The sequence below is a fragment of the Eurytemora carolleeae genome, unplaced genomic scaffold (genome assembly GCF_000591075.1).
Source record: "Eurytemora carolleeae unplaced genomic scaffold, Eaff_2.0 scaffold73, whole genome shotgun sequence".
NCBI lineage: Eukaryota > Metazoa > Arthropoda > Copepoda > Calanoida > Temoridae > Eurytemora > Eurytemora carolleeae.
In genome coordinates, this window is record NW_019396049.1 from 117,735 (window position 1) to 135,719 (window position 17,985).

The 17,985-nt window shown below is 32.7% G+C and overlaps 1 protein-coding gene and 1 long non-coding RNA gene across 2 annotated transcripts; one reads left to right on the plus strand and one right to left on the minus strand.

Annotated features, from left to right (window-relative positions):
• Positions 1-3,474: 3,474 nt before the first annotated feature.
• On the plus strand, positions 3,475-5,877 carry LOC111703687 (uncharacterized). Its single transcript, XR_002765665.1, has 3 exons — positions 3,475-4,920; positions 5,250-5,370; positions 5,759-5,877. It is a non-coding gene; the product is annotated as an uncharacterized LOC111703687 (long non-coding RNA).
• A 3,082-nt stretch (positions 5,878-8,959) lies between these two features.
• LOC111704186 (calponin homology domain-containing protein DDB_G0272472) lies at positions 8,960-17,780 on the minus strand. Its single transcript, XM_023476344.1, has 9 exons — positions 17,604-17,780; positions 17,176-17,288; positions 15,463-15,545; positions 13,706-13,794; positions 12,721-12,767; positions 12,496-12,556; positions 9,530-11,645; positions 9,343-9,461; positions 8,960-9,179 (listed from the first exon to the last, which is right to left on the minus strand). Exons 1-9 carry the CDS (start codon positions 17,711-17,713, stop codon positions 9,068-9,070), a joined length of 2,850 nt encoding a protein of 949 aa, XP_023332112.1. The 5' UTR covers positions 17,714-17,780; the 3' UTR covers positions 8,960-9,067.
• Between the last annotated feature and the right edge of the window lie 205 nt (positions 17,781-17,985).

A 17,985-nucleotide genomic window follows, 5' to 3' on the forward strand; every position in this document is an offset into this window, starting at 1 on the left:
GGTTCAGGAAACTTACTCCAAGGTTCAAATGATGAAGTCATTTGTTTAGATGATAAACCAGTAATTAAGGTGAAAATTCAAAGGTTTAGATGATAAACTTTTAGGTTTCGATGATAAATCCACGATTCAGGTGAATAACTAAAGCAAATGTTTGAATATAAACTACAAGGTTTGAATGAAAACTACATGGTTTAGTTCATAGCTAGTCCCCTCCTGACTCCTAGTTGGGAATGAGGGGGGCAAAAAGTTACAGAAATGTTTAAAAAATAGTAAAAACCCTTAGTTCTGATTAGCTTTGATTAATCCAAGCAGAGATTAAATTTGCTTGATTGACTTTAGCCAGGACAATTAGTAGAAACGCAACCGAGATTAAAGAATAAAAGTTTTTAGGACAAAAACGATTGACAAATATTTGATTTCTCTGACGATTGTTTCTTTTTAAATAAACATTGGATTTTAAAGTTCTTAAGTACCGATCAAAACAAAGCTAATTATTTATTATCAATTTGTAAAATAAACCTAACTTGTGTCAAGCAATGAAATGTTCACAACCTTCTCACAATTAAATGTACACTTTCAGTTTTTAAACCATGACTAGAATTCCGTTCCCGGCGTTATGTTGGGGTGTATGGATTCCAGCTCCGTTGAAACCGGAGTTATGTTTTGGGGTGTATGGATTCTAGCTCCGTTGAAACCGGAGTTATGTTGGGGTGTATGGATTTTAGCTCCGTTGAAACCGGAGTTATGTTGGGGTGTATGGATTCCAGTTAACGAGTGGGAGACTTATTGATAACTCCACGAAACCAACTTCAGTTCTCTTTAAACAGGGGAGGGGGAATCTAGCCTAGTTAACCATACATACGCAATGCATAATAATATTCGTGCAACCACAAAAATAATAAGGAATTACTTAAGAATTTGCATTGCTTAGCAATTAAATTAGTTTTAATAGGTTTTGACAGTTTTAAATGTACACAATGTTTCATGTTTGAACTATTTCATATATTTCATGTTTAAAAAGTTGATATCATTCATAAAAATAACATGATTAAATATTTTAACTTTAAGAGGTAAAAAAATGACAAAGCCGAATTGCCTAATTAACTACAAAATGAGAATACAAGAGAGGGTACAAGGTGCAGTGTTAGTTTAACTAGTAGAGAGTTAATAGATTAGGGTACAAGGTGCAGTGTTAGTTCAACTAGGAGAGTTAATAGATGATATTTAATATAGTATTAAATAGGAGTATATTTTGGAAACAAATTGGGAGTTATTTAACTGCAAAGTGGGAGTGAATTTGGCAAGTGGAGGGAATTAAGTACTACGTGGGAAACATTAAAAACAAGTGGGAGTAGTTTGATCACAAAGTGGAAGTAATTTTAGCACAAAGTGCAAATATACAATAGAAACAAATTAGTATAATTCAAAGTGGGAGTGAATTAAGTACAAAGTGGGAGTATGTTATGGAATTTAAAACGTGCAAAAGTACAAAGTGAAAAGTGAGGAGCGGGCGTAAGTACAGAGAAAAGTGGAACTTTACCAAGCGTAAATTGGGCGTGAATTAAGCACAAAGTGTATATTATGGAAAGTGGGAATTTTTACAGTGCAAAGTGTGTGGGAATTATGTATACAAAGTGTGATTCTATTAAGTGCAAAGTTGGATTCTATTAAGAACCGAATACTTTTATATATTATAATGAGGGGGTGTATCCACAATATCATGATTGGAAAAGTTAGTGTAAGTAGATATTAATATGGGTTTATGTTGTCGAGTTACATAAAGGTTTTACATATTTTATTAGAAACAAGTAGCTTATGTAAGAACAATATTTGAAAAAATAATGCATTTCAGATTATGTACCCCGAGATCGGAACTTTTGCTTGAACATTGTTAATCTTGAACGCTAAACCTCGATATCCAATGTTTTCACTTTTAAATTTGAGGATCAATGCTTAATATCTCAATTAAATCCATCTTGGGATTTCGAACAGGAATTAGATTAATCCGAAGCTCTGGATAAGATAAGGATTAATGCTTAATCCCAAGATTCCCAAACCAAAAGTTGCGACCCCTGATAAACTGATTTCCCCGGACAATGTTAGAATTATTATTAATGATATTTACAATTTATATTATGCTCTAACCAGCCCTTAACACAACCACATTCTATAGTCAAACATTTTTATGTATTTGGCCTCTAGTTAGATTTGAATTCCTTGAAATAATCTTAAATAGTGTGTACTACTAGACATTATACACTATGTACTACTAAACTTTATACACTGTGTACTGCTAAACTTTATACACTGTGTACTACTAAACATTATACAGTGTGTACTACTAGACATTGAACAGTGTGTACTACTAAACATTATACAGTGTGTACTACTAAACATTATACAGAGTGTACTACTAAACTTTATTCAGTGTGCACTACTAAAAATTAAACAGTGTTTACTACTAAACATTATACAGTGTGTACTACTAAACATTATTCAGTGTGTACTACTAATAATTAAACAGTGTGTACTACTAAACATTATACAATGTGTACTACTAAACATTATACAGTGTGTACTACTAAACATTATATAATGTGTACTACTAAACATTATATAATGTGTACTTCTAAACATTATACAGTGTGTACTACTAAACATTAAATAATGTGTACTACTAAACATTATACTGTGTGTACTACTTAACATTATATAATGTGTACTTCTAAACAATAAACAGTGTGTACTACTAAACATGATAATTCAAAGAAGATTAAGTATATTTCATTTATTCTAAATTCTAGCTTGGGAACCCAGTATTGCCTAAGTTTTGATTGGTCAATGGACATACAAAAAAATACTATTTTATAAATGTAGATGTATAAAAAGCATAAATAAGTTGAATCTGCTCGCAAATAATATTTTACATAAAGGTATGTTTTCTTTTACTTATTTCACTATTCAAAATCAGGAATGCATATCATTATTCAATATGGTAATGTTCAATGGGAAAACTAAATAATTGGAGCATTGTGAGAAAGATATTTTAAAGACTTCTTAATAAATAGTAATCCAACCCCTATCACTGTGAACTGAGGTCAAATTTATGCAACATTACTGTTGACTGTTTGACCTCGTAGCTCTTCAAGTATGAGAAAACCAAATTTATTAGAAATTCTTCACATTTCTTTCCCATATTAATTCCTAGTATGCTTTTACTTATTTTTACAAATGTTTTACAATTCTAATAAAACATTTTATCATTTCCCCCTTTATCGCTAAATACAGCCAAGTTTTCCAAATTAATTAAGAATAATGCAAAGTATCTTCAGGACTTTTGATGAGGGAGGGGGGNATACACTGTGTACTACTAAACTTTATACACTGTGTACTACTAAACTTTATAAACTGTGTACTACTAAACTTTATACACTGTGTACTACTAAACTTTATACACTGTGTACTACTAAACTTTATACAGTGTGTACTACTAAAATTTATACACTATGTACTACTATACTTTTTACACTGTGTACTACTAAACTTTATACACTTATATTAGTTCTAACAGATCAACCTTAATTTATCGCACTGTTCAAGTTTAATATCAGACACAATCAGACTTGAACCTTACTGTAAACGATTGATAATAAACTAAGAAAGCGGGAAAATCAAAATTTTAGATCTTTCAAACGACTGTTATCTTTATATTTAGGAGAAAAGGCCTACAGCCAATCAATTAAAAAAAACATGTCAAAACGACGACTACAATAAGGGTAGAATAGACCCAATAATTCATTTTCGTAAAAATACCAATTTTAAAAAATGAGAATCACGTGAACTTAGTTTTGAATGATAATTGCAACAATGACAGTACTCCCCGCATATTATTAGCATGCTGGTGACAATAGAAAAGTATACAATTATTATGTTTAAATCAATACATCTATGAATTGCGTGTAGTATAGTGAGGGGGTGGTATGAGCAGGGGATATTTGTAAGGTAAAGCACAGTGTGGAAGGAGCAGGGTAATAAACCTCAAACTAATGCCTTGATACATTAATCAGAACCTAACACTAACTTGACTAAAATTATAAATATTTCAGAATGCACAAACTAAAAGAAATCAAGGTTCATCAGACTGAAATTAGAAATCAGAAATACCAGAACAATTTCTTTATTTTGTTTTAAACATATGGTTTTCAAGGCACTAACAATCAAAGTTTCACAAACCCCCCGGGCACAACCTTTTCATCAAAGTTCCAAAAACCACTCTTGAATGACCAGAAACCCGGGCACAATCAATCAATCAATCAATCAATCAGTTTCAAAAACCCCTCTTTAATGACCATAAACCCGGGCACAATCAATCTATCAAAGTTTCAAAAACCCCTCTTGAAAGACCAGAAACCCGGGCACAATCAATCAATCAAAGTTTCAAAAACCCCTCTTGAATGAACAGAAACCCGGACACAATTAATCAATCAAAGTTTCAAAAACCCCTCTTTAATGACCAGAAACCCGGGCACAATCTATCAATCAAAGTTTCAAAACCCCCTCTTGAATGACCAGAAACCCGGACACAATCAATCAATCAAAGTTCCACTAACCCCTCTTGAATGACCAGAAAAGTAAAGAATGAATGAACTCAGACGAAACGTGAAAAAGAACTAAATGTCTAGAACTGGTCCTACGTCGGATCATGAATCAACAACCTGCCGATCTCGATTAAGATGGCAAATTAGAACAGATATTCAACATCCGGGAAAGGAGTCAGATGATCGACGCTGAGGTAGATTGATCTGGAATAGGTGGAAAAAGTAAACTAACTAAACATGTGATGTTTGATACAGAAGTCTTCATGGATTAAGATGATGACTTCAGTATTATGGTTGACACTGATGATTCTTCAGATGAAAAGTAAGTTTACTTAAAAATATTTTTTCACCAGAAATTAAAAAAAGGTTTACTTCACCTATTATCTTACTGTTTAATAAATTGAGTTCTTAATTTTGATTCTCAACTATTTCTGACATAATCATGGTCTTGTGTTTTTTTAAAAAATGACGGAAACAAATTATTTTGGCAGAAAACTAAATTTTCGAAAAAAAAAATAATTTGAAGTTTTTGGATTGGATATGGAATCAGGAACCATTTGAGAATATCAAAATAAATAAAATAATTATTTGAAGCATTTCATTAATAAATTGAAGAGAAAAATAATTACATAATCTATACAATTAATCCAGGAAAAAAGAAGCAGAAGATAAAACTGAATCTGGTAAAGCTAGATATAGATGGAACCTAGTTTATCTAGTTAAACAATCAGATACCAAGGCAGATCAAACTGCTAAAAAAGAAAAACTCAAGGTGATTTTAAAATTCATGGAAAATAACTTATTTTTTTCAGTTGAAGTTAAAATGTTGTTTAAAACTTAAATATTCTTCTTCTTTACAGATAAAAAGAAATTGGTAAAAAACGTCTTTTAAGATTATGAAATGTTAAATCTGTCCTACACAATTTAACCTAAAAAAATATTAATAAGTATATTTAAAGCGACTAAAATACCAACCAAGTTTAAAAATAAGTTTATTATATTGTTATATTTATTAGGAAAGAACAGATGAATGGGTGAAATATATTGTTTAGGAAAGAGTAAATGAATGGATGAAATATATTGTTTAGGAAAGAGTAAATGAATGGATGAATTATATTGATTAGGAAAAAGCAGATGAATGGATGAATTATATTGCTTAGGAAAGAGTAGATGAATGGATGAATTATATTGATTAGGCAAGAGTAGGTGATTGGATGAATTATATTGTTTAGGAAAGAGTAGATGAATGGATGAATTATATTGTTTAGGAAAGAGTAGATGAATAGATGAATTATATTGATGAATTATTTTGTTTACGAAAGAGTANAGGTAATCTTACAAGTTTTTTACCTCTGATTCTACCCCCCTGATTCTCCCGTAATTTATGTTTTCCAACATATTAGGCTCAACGGTAAGCATTTAATCCCCCATCAACTTATTATTATTTATTTCGAGATTGATCCTGCATGATAAGTCTTGAATACAGGAGAAGGTTGATGAAGGAGTAGTAGAATCAGTTAAACTAAACTCTAGATCAACTAAAACAAGTGTTGTGGATATAAAGTACAGTCTAGGTAAACCTCTAAAAATTACATTTAGCAAATTAACATGTTTCATCTAAAATTTCTAAAACTGATAATCCTCTTTTGTGATCATTTTAAACTTTGTATCCCGCCCCATGAATCAACAACCTGCCGATCTCGATTAAGATGGCAAATTAGAACAGATATTCAACATCCGGGAAAGGAGTCAGATGATCGACGCTGAGGTAGATTGATCTGGAATAGGTGGAAAAAGTAAACTAACTAAACATGTGATGNAGAAAAAATTCCTGAAAAAAAATTTAAAAAAATAATTTTCTTATTTTTAAACATTAGAGAAAAACTCTAGTTTAACGGAGTTAGGAATGACAAAGAGTGAAGAGTCCCAGATGGAAAGAATCCGTAAGAGAGAAGAGGCTCAGCAGGTTCGAGAGAGAGAGCTGATCCTGAGTGGAAAACTGAAACCTGACAACGATTACTTAAAAAATGATAAGTTCTCCCAACTCCATAAACAAATGGAAGATATAAAGACATTTCACAAGAAGAAAAGTGTGAATGTGAAAAGAAAACCGTCCACAAAAGTTCGGTGGCAGTACGTCGTTCATAAACTACATATTAACACTGATACAAACGGAGATGGTGAGACAAACCACTCCGAGCCTGAAACTGCAGTGGAGGGGTTAAAACTAGAACCGAAGAAAGAGAATGTTAAACCAGTTACTAAGAGAGCAAATCCGATTTATTCTGCGTTTGAAAACGTGTACGATGTTGATGATCTATATAGAATCGCAGATTCATTGGTTAATTCAACATTTGAAGAATGAAAAATCAGGAAAAGAAGATTCTTTCTTGTTAATCAGCATTTTTATCTGACAACAGCAAAAATTTAGATAAATCAGCAACTGTTGCCTTAACTTGGCAAAGATCATGACAATCTTTCTTATATTGGGTTGAACCAAATCCCGTCTAGTTAAAGGTCTTGTCTAAATGATACTTATATCCTGATAAACACTGTTCTGAATAGAATTTTTATCTAGAGACGTGTATATTTTATAGATCCTCTTACAATTCTTAAATATTTATATTTATTCTTAATTGTTTATGTAGAATAGCACTTATCAAAAATATTTCCATCTTTACTATGCATCAGAGCGCTGGTCGCAAATTATCTATTTATAACTAATTGTACTGTATTTAAACTAACAGTTGAAATATGTCTAAAGTAGGGAGAGAAATAAAATATAAAACTAAAATTCATAAATCTAATTTTAAGAATTTTGAGCTTGTTATTACGTAAATTATAAGTAAAAATTAAACGTAAAGAAGAAAGCTGCATAATTTCAGTGTCAAATCTTTTTTCTCGGCAATGGATACGGAAAAAAAGTAAAGTGGCCCCTTGTTAACAATTGTCAACAAATTGAATGTAACTCATTCCTTTCTAAATAAAATATTTTATTGAAGCTGGAATTCAAGATATTAACATGGCATAGAGACATATACTCTCTCAGTTACTTTTATGATCAAAAGCTTTTGTATTTGTAAGATAAGTATGACTTAATATAATAAAGATATCAAATATATATTCAACCATGTGGCCGCAGCGCCCGGCCCCCTAGCTTGTCCTAGCCGCGGCGCTCAGCCCCTACCTGTCATAGCCGCAGCGCTCGGCAACCTATCATGTCCTAGCCGCAGCGCTCGACCCAGAAAGTGTCTTAAGGGGGGAGGGGGTCCAAAAATCGTATACTAGAACGGACCCCAATATAAGCGACCAACAAACAGCCTCTCCTCTTAAACATTTACCATTTTGCACTGATAAGCAATATTTCTTAGGTCGGAGCCTACTGGAGATCGCACTGCAAAAAATTATAGGGTCTGATGTAAATTTCCATAAAGAAAAATGTACAAATTGGCAGGAGATCTAGTGGGGACCCACTTTTAGTTTACTAAGATAATATCTAGTCTTAAAAACCAGTCGCTCATTTCAGTTTAGTTAGTTTATCCGTGGTTTGCATCCAACGGATTAAGTGATTCAGACCGCGACGTTTGCCATAACATTACCCCAGGAGATGGATTACAATCAGAATAAAGAATGTCTTTTACGTTAAATTAATTCGTAAATTTATGAACATTGATAATCTTTAAAACAGAATAATATACGAACGAAGGATGGGCGCAAAGCACTCCTTAAAAGCTAATTAAACATAAATAATCCTAAATATTAGTAAAATCTCAATACTATACGATGAACAGTAATTTATTAATACATTCTTATATCTACACTTTACGTTTAAAACTGTGTTTGTTTGANTTCGCTTTGTTCGTTTTTATATTTCTTGTTACTTGCCAACATAACATTTTCTTTTGTACCTTGTACACATCCTTGCTCTGCTGTAATATGTTTTTTTTTTTGATCTTCTGTCTGTTTACTTTCTTGATCTTCTGTAACCTTTTTACCTTCCTGATCTTTTTCAGATACAACTCTCTAGGTTTTTCTATTAATCCTGAGTCCTGAATATTATAAATTAATTCGAATATTGGCTTAAAGAATCCCTCCCCTGTTGCGGTCCTGCAGCATTTGTCTCAGACTCTAGGATATCACGTCTTCCATGTCTTACGTACACTGAACGTAAGACATGGAAGTCGTCGTACACAAACCTGAAGAAACCAAACAAGGTTTTAAGACTGAGATTATCCACAGTTCACTTTTAACTTATAATTATACTTGAGATTGAATTATTTTACCTTCCCTGATTACCACCCATCGGACCTATCCTCATTCCGGTCAAAGCTCTGGTTGCGACTTCTATTTATATATATATAACACCCTAAACTTTTATTAATACAAAATAATAAAGTAGCTAAACTTGTATGATATTTTGTGTGTAGTATAGGGGTTAAGCAAACATTGTTGCAAATACTTTTCATCATTCACGTAAATTTCTCCAAAAGACCAGAAACTTCTGAATTAGCAGGATCTATTTTCAAAATGCGGGAACATTCTTCTTTCAGCTCATCTACCCTCCCCACCTCCTGCATACACCTGAAATATTTAATCATTATCGGTTAAGAAAGACTAGTTAGAGACGTGACCTGCAGGGTCGTATTGAAGATCTGAATAATACGTATTATTTGTAAGATGGTTTTGAAAAAAAAATGAAATGTTAAATGATGATTTGAAGATTAATTTAATTTTTAAAACTCACCTTGCTCTCAATATTCTAAACTCGATTTCAGTTTGTTTTATTATTTTGAATTGTTCTAAGCTTTTTGGTACTGTGAGTTCAGCCTGCTTTATACCATTAGAGAACGCCCACTCAGATTTCTACAAAATATTTATCTCAACCGGTATATAATAGCAATTGATAAATTTTTTATTATATATTTGTTCACCTTATTGTTACCCTTAGAAGCGTACATGTGCCCGAACTGCTTGTAATTATTGAAAACCTTCATTTTATTATTGAACTCTTGATCTTGAACATGTTTTTCTAGGTTTAAAATATCACATTTTAGAACTCTCAGTCCATCAAGATTAGTGTAATCGTTCTCTCCGTCCATCCTCTCTGCTGAGTTTAATAGAGAAGGTTCTAAAGAGGCTTTAGTGGAGGATTCAGGTGCATTTGTAGGGACGGGGTTGGTAGTGGATTTTGATGGAATATTCTCAGAGTTTACACAAGAGCTAATGGAGTTGATTTTTGGTTTATCATGATCTTGATCTTTTATATGGTTCATTTTGTTTGTATATTGTTCTTCAATTGAATTTTCCTTTCCTTTGATTTCTTTTTCTCCTTGTTTTTCTTCGCTTTGTTCGTTTTTATATTTCTTGTTACTTGCCAACATAACATTTTCTTTTGTACCTTGTACACATCCTTGCTCTGCTGTAATATGTTTTTTTTTTTGATCTTCTGTCTGTTTACTTTCTTGATCTTCTGTAATCTGTTTGCCTTCTTGATCTTCTGTAATCTGTTTGCTTTCTTGATCTGTTTTGTTTTCTTGATCCTTTATAATCTGTTTGTTTTCTTGATCCTTACTAATCTGTTTGTTTTCTTGATCCTTACGAATCTGTTTGTTTTCTAGATCCTTCATAATCTCTTTGTTTTCTTGATCCTTTATAATCTGTTTGTTTTCTTGATCCTTCATAATCTGTTTACTTTCTTGATCCTTTATAATCTGTTTACTTTCTTGATCTCTTACACTCCGTATACTTTTTTGATCTTCTATAATCTGTATGCTTTCTTGTACTACTGTAATCTCTTTGCTTTCTTGATTTTCACGTAGCGGTTTACTTTCCTCATCTTCTGTAATCTGTTCACTTTCATGATCTTTTAAAATCTGTTTACTTTCCTGATCTTCTGTAATCTGTTTGCTTTCTTGATCCTTTATAATCTGTTTGTTTTCTTGATCCTTTATAATCTGTTTGTTTTCTTGATCCTTTATAATCTGTTTGACTTCTTGAACTTGTATAATCTGTTTACTTTCTTGATATCTTAAACTCTCTATACTTTTTTGATCTTCTATAATCTGTATGCTTTCTTGTACTACTGTAATCTCTATGCTTTCTTGATTTTCACGTAGCGGTTTACTTTCCTGATATTCTGTAATCTGTTTACTTTCATGATCTTTTCTAATCTGTTTGTTTTCTTGATCCTTTTTAATCTGTTTGTTTTCTTGATCCTTTATAATCTGTGTGACTTCTTGAACTTGTATAATCTGTTTACTTTTTTGATCTCCTATACTCGGTATACTTTTTTGATCTTCTTTAATTTGTTTATTTTCTTGATCTTCTGTAACCTTTTTACCTTCCTGATCTTCTATAATTGGTTTAATTTCTTTATTTTCTAATATCTCTTTACTTTCTTGATCTCTTATTCTCTGGTTACATCTTTGATCTTTAGTATTTTGCATTTGTACTTGTGCTTCTGTATTCTTTACACCTCCTTGATCTTCTGTATTCTTGTAATTCTCTGTACTTGGATCATATATCAACTTATTGTTATCAATATTATTATTCTCATCATTATTTCGAGATGATGTATTGAAGGTTTCAGGATTGCTTTCAGGAAATACAGTTTTTATAGAACTTTGAGAATTGTCAGTTATAGTCCTGGTTTTTACGCCTTTAGAACCTGAAGCATCATTACTTTCAACTTTAACCTTTTTATCTTGGTTAGTTTCGGAAATACCTTGATTGTTATAATTTTCAGTTTTGAGATTAGGTTTTACTTGTTTTGATTTTACTTTTTGATTTTGCTGAAAAGTATCTAATCTTTTCTGTCGTGATACAATACTGTTCTCTGCAGTTTCTAGCGCTAGATTATTTACCAAGATTCTTTCCTGCTCCTCAACTTTAACTTCAACCTTGATCATCTTCTCTTTTCTTTTTAATTCAATCTTGGCAAGAAGTTTGTTTATACTATCATCAAACTGTACTGGAGTTTCAATTCTCTCTCCTCGAGTTTCTTTATATTTTCTTCCGGACTCCTCACTTATATGCCGGGGAGCACGTCTGAAATATCGTTTATAGAAACATTTATCTTCCATCGTGTACACATTACACAACCCTTCTCATGTTTTTCAGGGTATCATATAATATAGCATACATATAGCAATTAAATGGTTTTGTAAATCTATTGATGAACATGTAAGCTGGTTTAGACAACCCAGTGGAGAATATATTTCTATAGTTTAGTTAACCTAACGGAGAATATGTTAGATAGTTTAATTAACCTACCGGAGAACATGTTGGATAGTTTAATAAATCTACCGGAGAATATGCTTGATAGTTTAGTAAACCTACCGGAGAACATGTTCGATAGTCTAGTAAACCTACCGGAGAATATGTTGGATAGTTTAGTTAACCTACCGGAGCATACGTTGGATAGTTTAGTAAACCTACCGGAGAATATGTTGGATAGTTTGGTTAACCTAACGGAGAATATGTTGGATAGTTTGGTTAACCTACCAGAGAATATGTTTGATAACTTAATAAACCTACCGGAGAATATGTTGGATAACTTAATAAACCTACCGGAGAATATGTTGGATAGTTTAGTTAACCTACCAGAGAATATGTTGGATAGTTTGGTTAACGTACCGGAGAATATGTTGGATAGTTTTGTTAACCTACCAGAGAATATGTTTGATAACTCAATAAACCTACCGGAGAATATGTTGGACAACTTAATAAACCTACTGGAGAATAAGTTGCATAGTTTAGTAAACCTACCGGAGAATAAATTGCATAGTTTAGTAAACCTACCGGAGAATATGCTGCATAGTTTAGTAAACCTACCAGATTTTGTAGGATTTTTTAGTAAACATACCGCAGAATATGTTTGTTTAAATGGTTAACCTACCGGAGAATTTGTTGTATAGTTTTGAGTCTATATTTAGCCGCCCAATCCTCTGGAGTGAGTCCTGTCAAACTTTTTCTTTTCTTCATTGTAAAAAATTCATAAATGGGTTCATACAAAACTAACTAATTCTACATTTGTTAGCATATTTTTAATTGTAAACAACTAAAACAGTTAAAAGTAAGGATGGACATAATTCAATATCGAATAAATCTTAAATGAGTTTGCCTAGGTTGTCGGCAAGGAGAACATCAGCTCCTGCCTCCACTAACAACCTAAACAACGGTTTCTCTCAGTATACTGTAGTATAGTAGGTTTACTCCGAGTATCCAACAACACTGAAACCCTCCCATAAAGTCCCCTGACAAACTTAAACCCTTGAACATTTTAAAACCTTCCTTAATCTCAATGAAACCTTGGACCAATCGAAACCTTAAAATCTGTATAAGTGCACAAACTCAGAATCCTTCTGACATTTTCTGAAACTACTACTTGACAAGTTGAAACCTCCAGACTCCGTAAACCTGAAAACGAATGACAATATGAAACCTATCAAAAAACCTGAAACTCACCTGACAACCAGAAACTTTCCTGAAACCGTAAAATCACCGGAAAACCGGAAACCCCTAACAACCTAACCAAATTTGACAACCTGAAACCCACTGTCAGTCTGAACCCCCTGACAAACTGTAAGGCTGAACCCCCCTGAAACCTTTAGGCCCAAGACAATTTGAAAACCTCTGACAGTTTCTGACTCCAACCTGATTACTGGAAATCTCCTAACAACCTAAGACCCACCCTGGCAACCTGACAACCTGACAACCCACCTGAAATACTAAAACCCTTCTATCATCCCCTGAGCAAGTGAACTGCAACCCCCTGAAAACTGTAACAACTGTAACTCCCTGAACCTGACAAAATGATATTCTCTGACAACCTGAAACCCTCAGAACAACATGAAAATCCCCTGACAACCTGAAGCCCAACCTAGAAACCTAAAACCCCCTGACAACCAAACCAACCGCCTGAAATCCCTCCTGAAACTCTAAGAACCTGAAACCACCTGAAATTCCTCCGGAAACTCTGAGAATCCGAAACCCACTTGAATTCCCACCTGAAACCCACCTGATATCTCTCCTGAAACCTCTGAGAAACTGAAACCTGCACCTGAAATTCCCTTCGGAATCGAAACCTCTGAGAACCTGAAACCCACCTGACAACCTGTGAGGTACCGAAGGTTGCAGCTAGAAATACTGGCGTCCATCCATCCTTCATCCTTCTCACGTTCACATTTCCCCCGCACTAGAATAACAACAAATACAAGGTGAGTAAAGAAAAACAGGGATTATCGATGTTTTGGACAAAATGTACAAAATTTTTTGTTTGTTCGTATTTTGGGCATAAAAAAATAAAATAATAATTTAAAAATATTTTTGAAACCCTGAAGAATAAATCCGCGAAACCAAAATTGTAGGAAAATGTTTGTTTTACAAAATTCATCAAAAATTGAACGAGATAGATCAAAAAATGTAGCCAAACCCTGAAGAATAAATCCGCGAAACAAAAATTGTAGGAAAATGTTTGTTTTACAAAATTCATCAAAAATTGAACGAGATCAAAAAATGTAGCCAATTATTTGATATAATTTGATCAAATTTACTGCATATTTCCACTCTAAATGCTTGCGGATTTTTGTTATATCTCATTCAGTTTTTAATGAATTTCTATGAAATTTTGGTAAACATTAAGGTAAACATTTTACCAACAATTTTTCAAAAAATTTCGCGAATGTTCCAGAAATCTTTTTGAATTTTTTATCTCATTTTATTTTTTTATGCCTAAAATCAAAACAAAAAGAAAATTTTGAACATTTTGTCCAAAACATCGACAATCCCTGCTTTTTTTTGACTATCTCTGTATAATTCATAATTTTGCTTTCTTTTAAAAACTAAAAAGATATTTAGAGAAGATGTTAACGAATTCTACAAAAAACTGCATTTTGTAGCCTTTTATAAAAAAACAGTGTTTTAGATGAAGCGTAATGATAAAACATTTTTATTATCAATTAAATTCTTGTTTTTCTTGCTTTAAGGAGCTAATATTCTGATAAATTTTCTCTAAAAAATTCTTAACTATTTGAGATGAAAACTAGGAAAAACATTAAGAAATTCATAAATGCGGCAATAATGGGACGATAACATTTTCTGTTGAAAGCTATAAAGTGAAAAGTGAACGTATATTAATCATCTCACAAAGAGCCTGCAATAAAATGTTTGCAAATATTGCCAACAGTACATAAAGCATGGTTAGATGTGAACTCTGCTGGAAGGAAGAATTCAAGACCAATCCAGAATATTCCAGAAATATTCCAGAATATTATAGAAATATTTATTTCTCCATTTTTTATAAGTTGGTAAGTTGGTTCAGAAATACTTCTTGGATAGATACTCACCCACTTACAATACATTTATCACAACTTTAATAAACTGTTAACTCTATGTATAAATATAAGAGAAGAGAAAGCAATAAAACTATTTTATAATCCCCCTGCAGGCCTGGTATAGTTGGTTAAACTTAAACCGGTTAAATCCTGAGTTTTAATCTGATCAAAATCTGTTCAGGTCTCATGGTTGATAAACCTGCACTCTGGAGGCAGGTTTACACAAATATTTTGCATTTAAATATATTTTTAGAATTAAGTTTTCATAATAAAGTATATTCATGATTCTATTAAAAATCCATATCAGATATCAAATACAGAATGAATTCTTTCCTAAATTACTTGCTTCAATTTCTAATTTCTAATTCTAATCTTTGCAACCTGATGTTTTATACCTTTGTTGTTTCAATCTAAGAATTCTGCTAGATCCAATATAGTCAAAATTGAAATATCAAGAGTTTTCAAAAATTGCAAAAATAGATGAATCAGAAAAAAGAGAAATTAATTCCTTTTAACACGAAGGCACCAACCTTAATGATATATGATATGCTGTCTATATTATTTGTAAGAATACTGTAGTGAAGTGGGGTTTGATGAACGCAATCAATCTGATCTGTAAATAGTATTTTCCTTTTTTATTCTTTATTAAAAATATTCCGGGGCGTACTCGGAATTAAAAAATTTTAGGGGGCGCAGCATCTGTTGGGACCTAACCATGGAAACTATGGATTTTACTTTTCATGGGGAGGGGATTGAGTCCCCATATAGCCCCCCCCCCTGAGTACGCTTCTGAATATATACTGCTTCTTCCAGTCATCTCCTTTTTCTATTCTATTTCCAAACTACAGGTTCTTCTTAAGCTATCAAATATCCAACCAAGTAAAGAATCTTCTTTGTCTTATCCAGTATCCGACCTTCTTTTACTCTTTGTCCTATCCAGTATCCGACACTCCGTATACTNTATACCTATCTGAAGTTCTTCCTTGTCCTTTTCAATATCCGACCTACTGTTCTTTCTTGTCCTATCCAGTTTCCTACCTACCATTCTTCCTTGACCTATCCAGTTTCCGACCTACTGTTCTTCCTTTTCATATCCAGTTTTCGACTGTTTTTCTTTGTCCTTTTCTTAATCCGACCTACTGTTCTTCCTAGTTCTATCCTTTATACGACCTACTGTTCTTCCTTGTTCTATCTTTTATCCAACCTACCGTTCTTCCTTGTTCTATCCTTTATCCGACCTACTGTTCTTCCTTGTCCTCTTAAATATCCGACTTACTATTACTCCTTCTATCCTAAACCTACCTACTCTAGTCCTTATTCTATCCTAAACCTGCCAACTCTAGTCCCCATTTTTATTCTAAACCTGCCTACTCTAGTCCCCATTTTTATTCTAAACCTACCATCTCTACTCTAGCCCTATTCTATACTAAACCTAACTACCCTACTCTAGTCAATTCTATACTAAACCTACCTACTCTAGTCCCTATTCTATACTAAACTGACCTACTCTAGTCCCTATTCTATACTAAACCGACCTACTCTAGTCCCTATTCTATACTAAACCTACCTACTCTAGAGTCCCTATTCTATACTAAACCTACCTACTCTAGTCCCTATTCTATACTAAACCTACAGGTTGTCCGATTAATTCTGACAATTTTTAAACAGCTATTTCTCTGTCATTTTTTGTAATTTTTACAATCTGTATAAAGATTTGAGCAACTGCAATATGAACGTTTTGCAATATAACAAAATATCCGCAATGTGTACTGCAGATACCTTCTTCCGTTGAAAAGTTATTACTCTTCTAAGTCAACCCGGCCAAAATACTTCTAAGAGTTTTAGTAAATTTTCGCACTAAAGCTGAATTATGCATTTAAGAAAATGGCGGTCACTTTTAACATTTGTTAAAGAAAAAGAAGTGAATCCAGTTATACAACAAAAGGTTTATATTTTGATTACTCAACTTTTTTACAGACTGGAAAAAATTCCAAATAATAACAAAGTTACAGCAATTTGAAAATTGGCAAGATTAAAAGGACTCCCTGTACCTACTTTAGTGCCTATTCTATACTAAACCTACCTACTCTAGTCCCTATTTTAAATTAAGCCTACCTACTCTAGCTCCTATTCTATGCTAAACCTACCTACTCCAGTGCCTATTCTATACTAAACCTATCTACTCTAGTCCCCATTCTATAATAAACCTACCTACTCAAGTCCCTATTCTAAACTAAACCTACCTACTCTAGCTCCTGATTCCACCAGGATCCGGATAATATTTTTATCTCCCCGTCCTGCTGCAAGATGAAGAGGAGCTTCTCCACTCGTCTCATACTGTCTGTTAAGCTCCACTCTGAAACCAAACATTGTTCGGAGTCAATACCAAATTAAGTTGGAACCTCTATGTTTTGAATCTCGGGATCTTATGCAGATAAATTGAATTCCTCCCGTTGTCTCTGGTCATACCCTGCAGGGATTACTTAAATTGAGGGATTAAGCATTTATTCTTAAATTTAAGTGCCCACATTGGAAATCGTGATCAAGGCTTAATATTCAAGATTAACGATAATCCACGAAAAAGTTCCGATACTTAAATAAGTACTTAAGAATCTCATAAACTTTAAAAGTTTCTAAAGTAAAGTAAATGAATATTTGATAATGGGTTTACCTAGAGACATCCTTCTTGATGAGAGTAAGAACCTTGTTTACATCTCCCTGTTCTACAGCTGTATGCAATGGAAACCGTTGTGCTCGAACAGATCGAGCATCTCGAGCCATTTTTATTAATTTTTATTAATTTTTATCCTGATTTCAAAATTTTTTTTTAATTCTGCAAAAGTTAGAATTTTGGAGACATGATTTTTCTGTGTTTTTTAAATATTTCGTTTTAACTGAAAATGTCAAAAAAGATGCAACAATCAAGTGGTTATCACAAAAAAAATCTCGTTTAAATTCATTGGAATTTACACTGTTGGAAAGCGATGAAAATAAATCAAGTTTTACATATTTACATAAGCATTAACTTTTAACGAAAATCTGAATTTTTCTCT

Coding starts and splice junctions, on each gene's coding strand:
- LOC111704186 (XM_023476344.1), bottom strand. CDS start 17,713: ATGGCTCGAGATGCTCGATCTGTTCGAGCACAACGGTTTCCATTGCAT. Junction 9,462..9,529: donor CTTCTAAGGGTAACAATAAG/GTGAACAAATAT, acceptor AATATTTTGTAG/AAATCTGAGTGGGCGTTCTC. Junction 9,180..9,342: donor TTTAGAATATTGAGAGCAAG/GTGAGTTTTAAA, acceptor TAAATATTTCAG/GTGTATGCAGGAGGTGGGGA.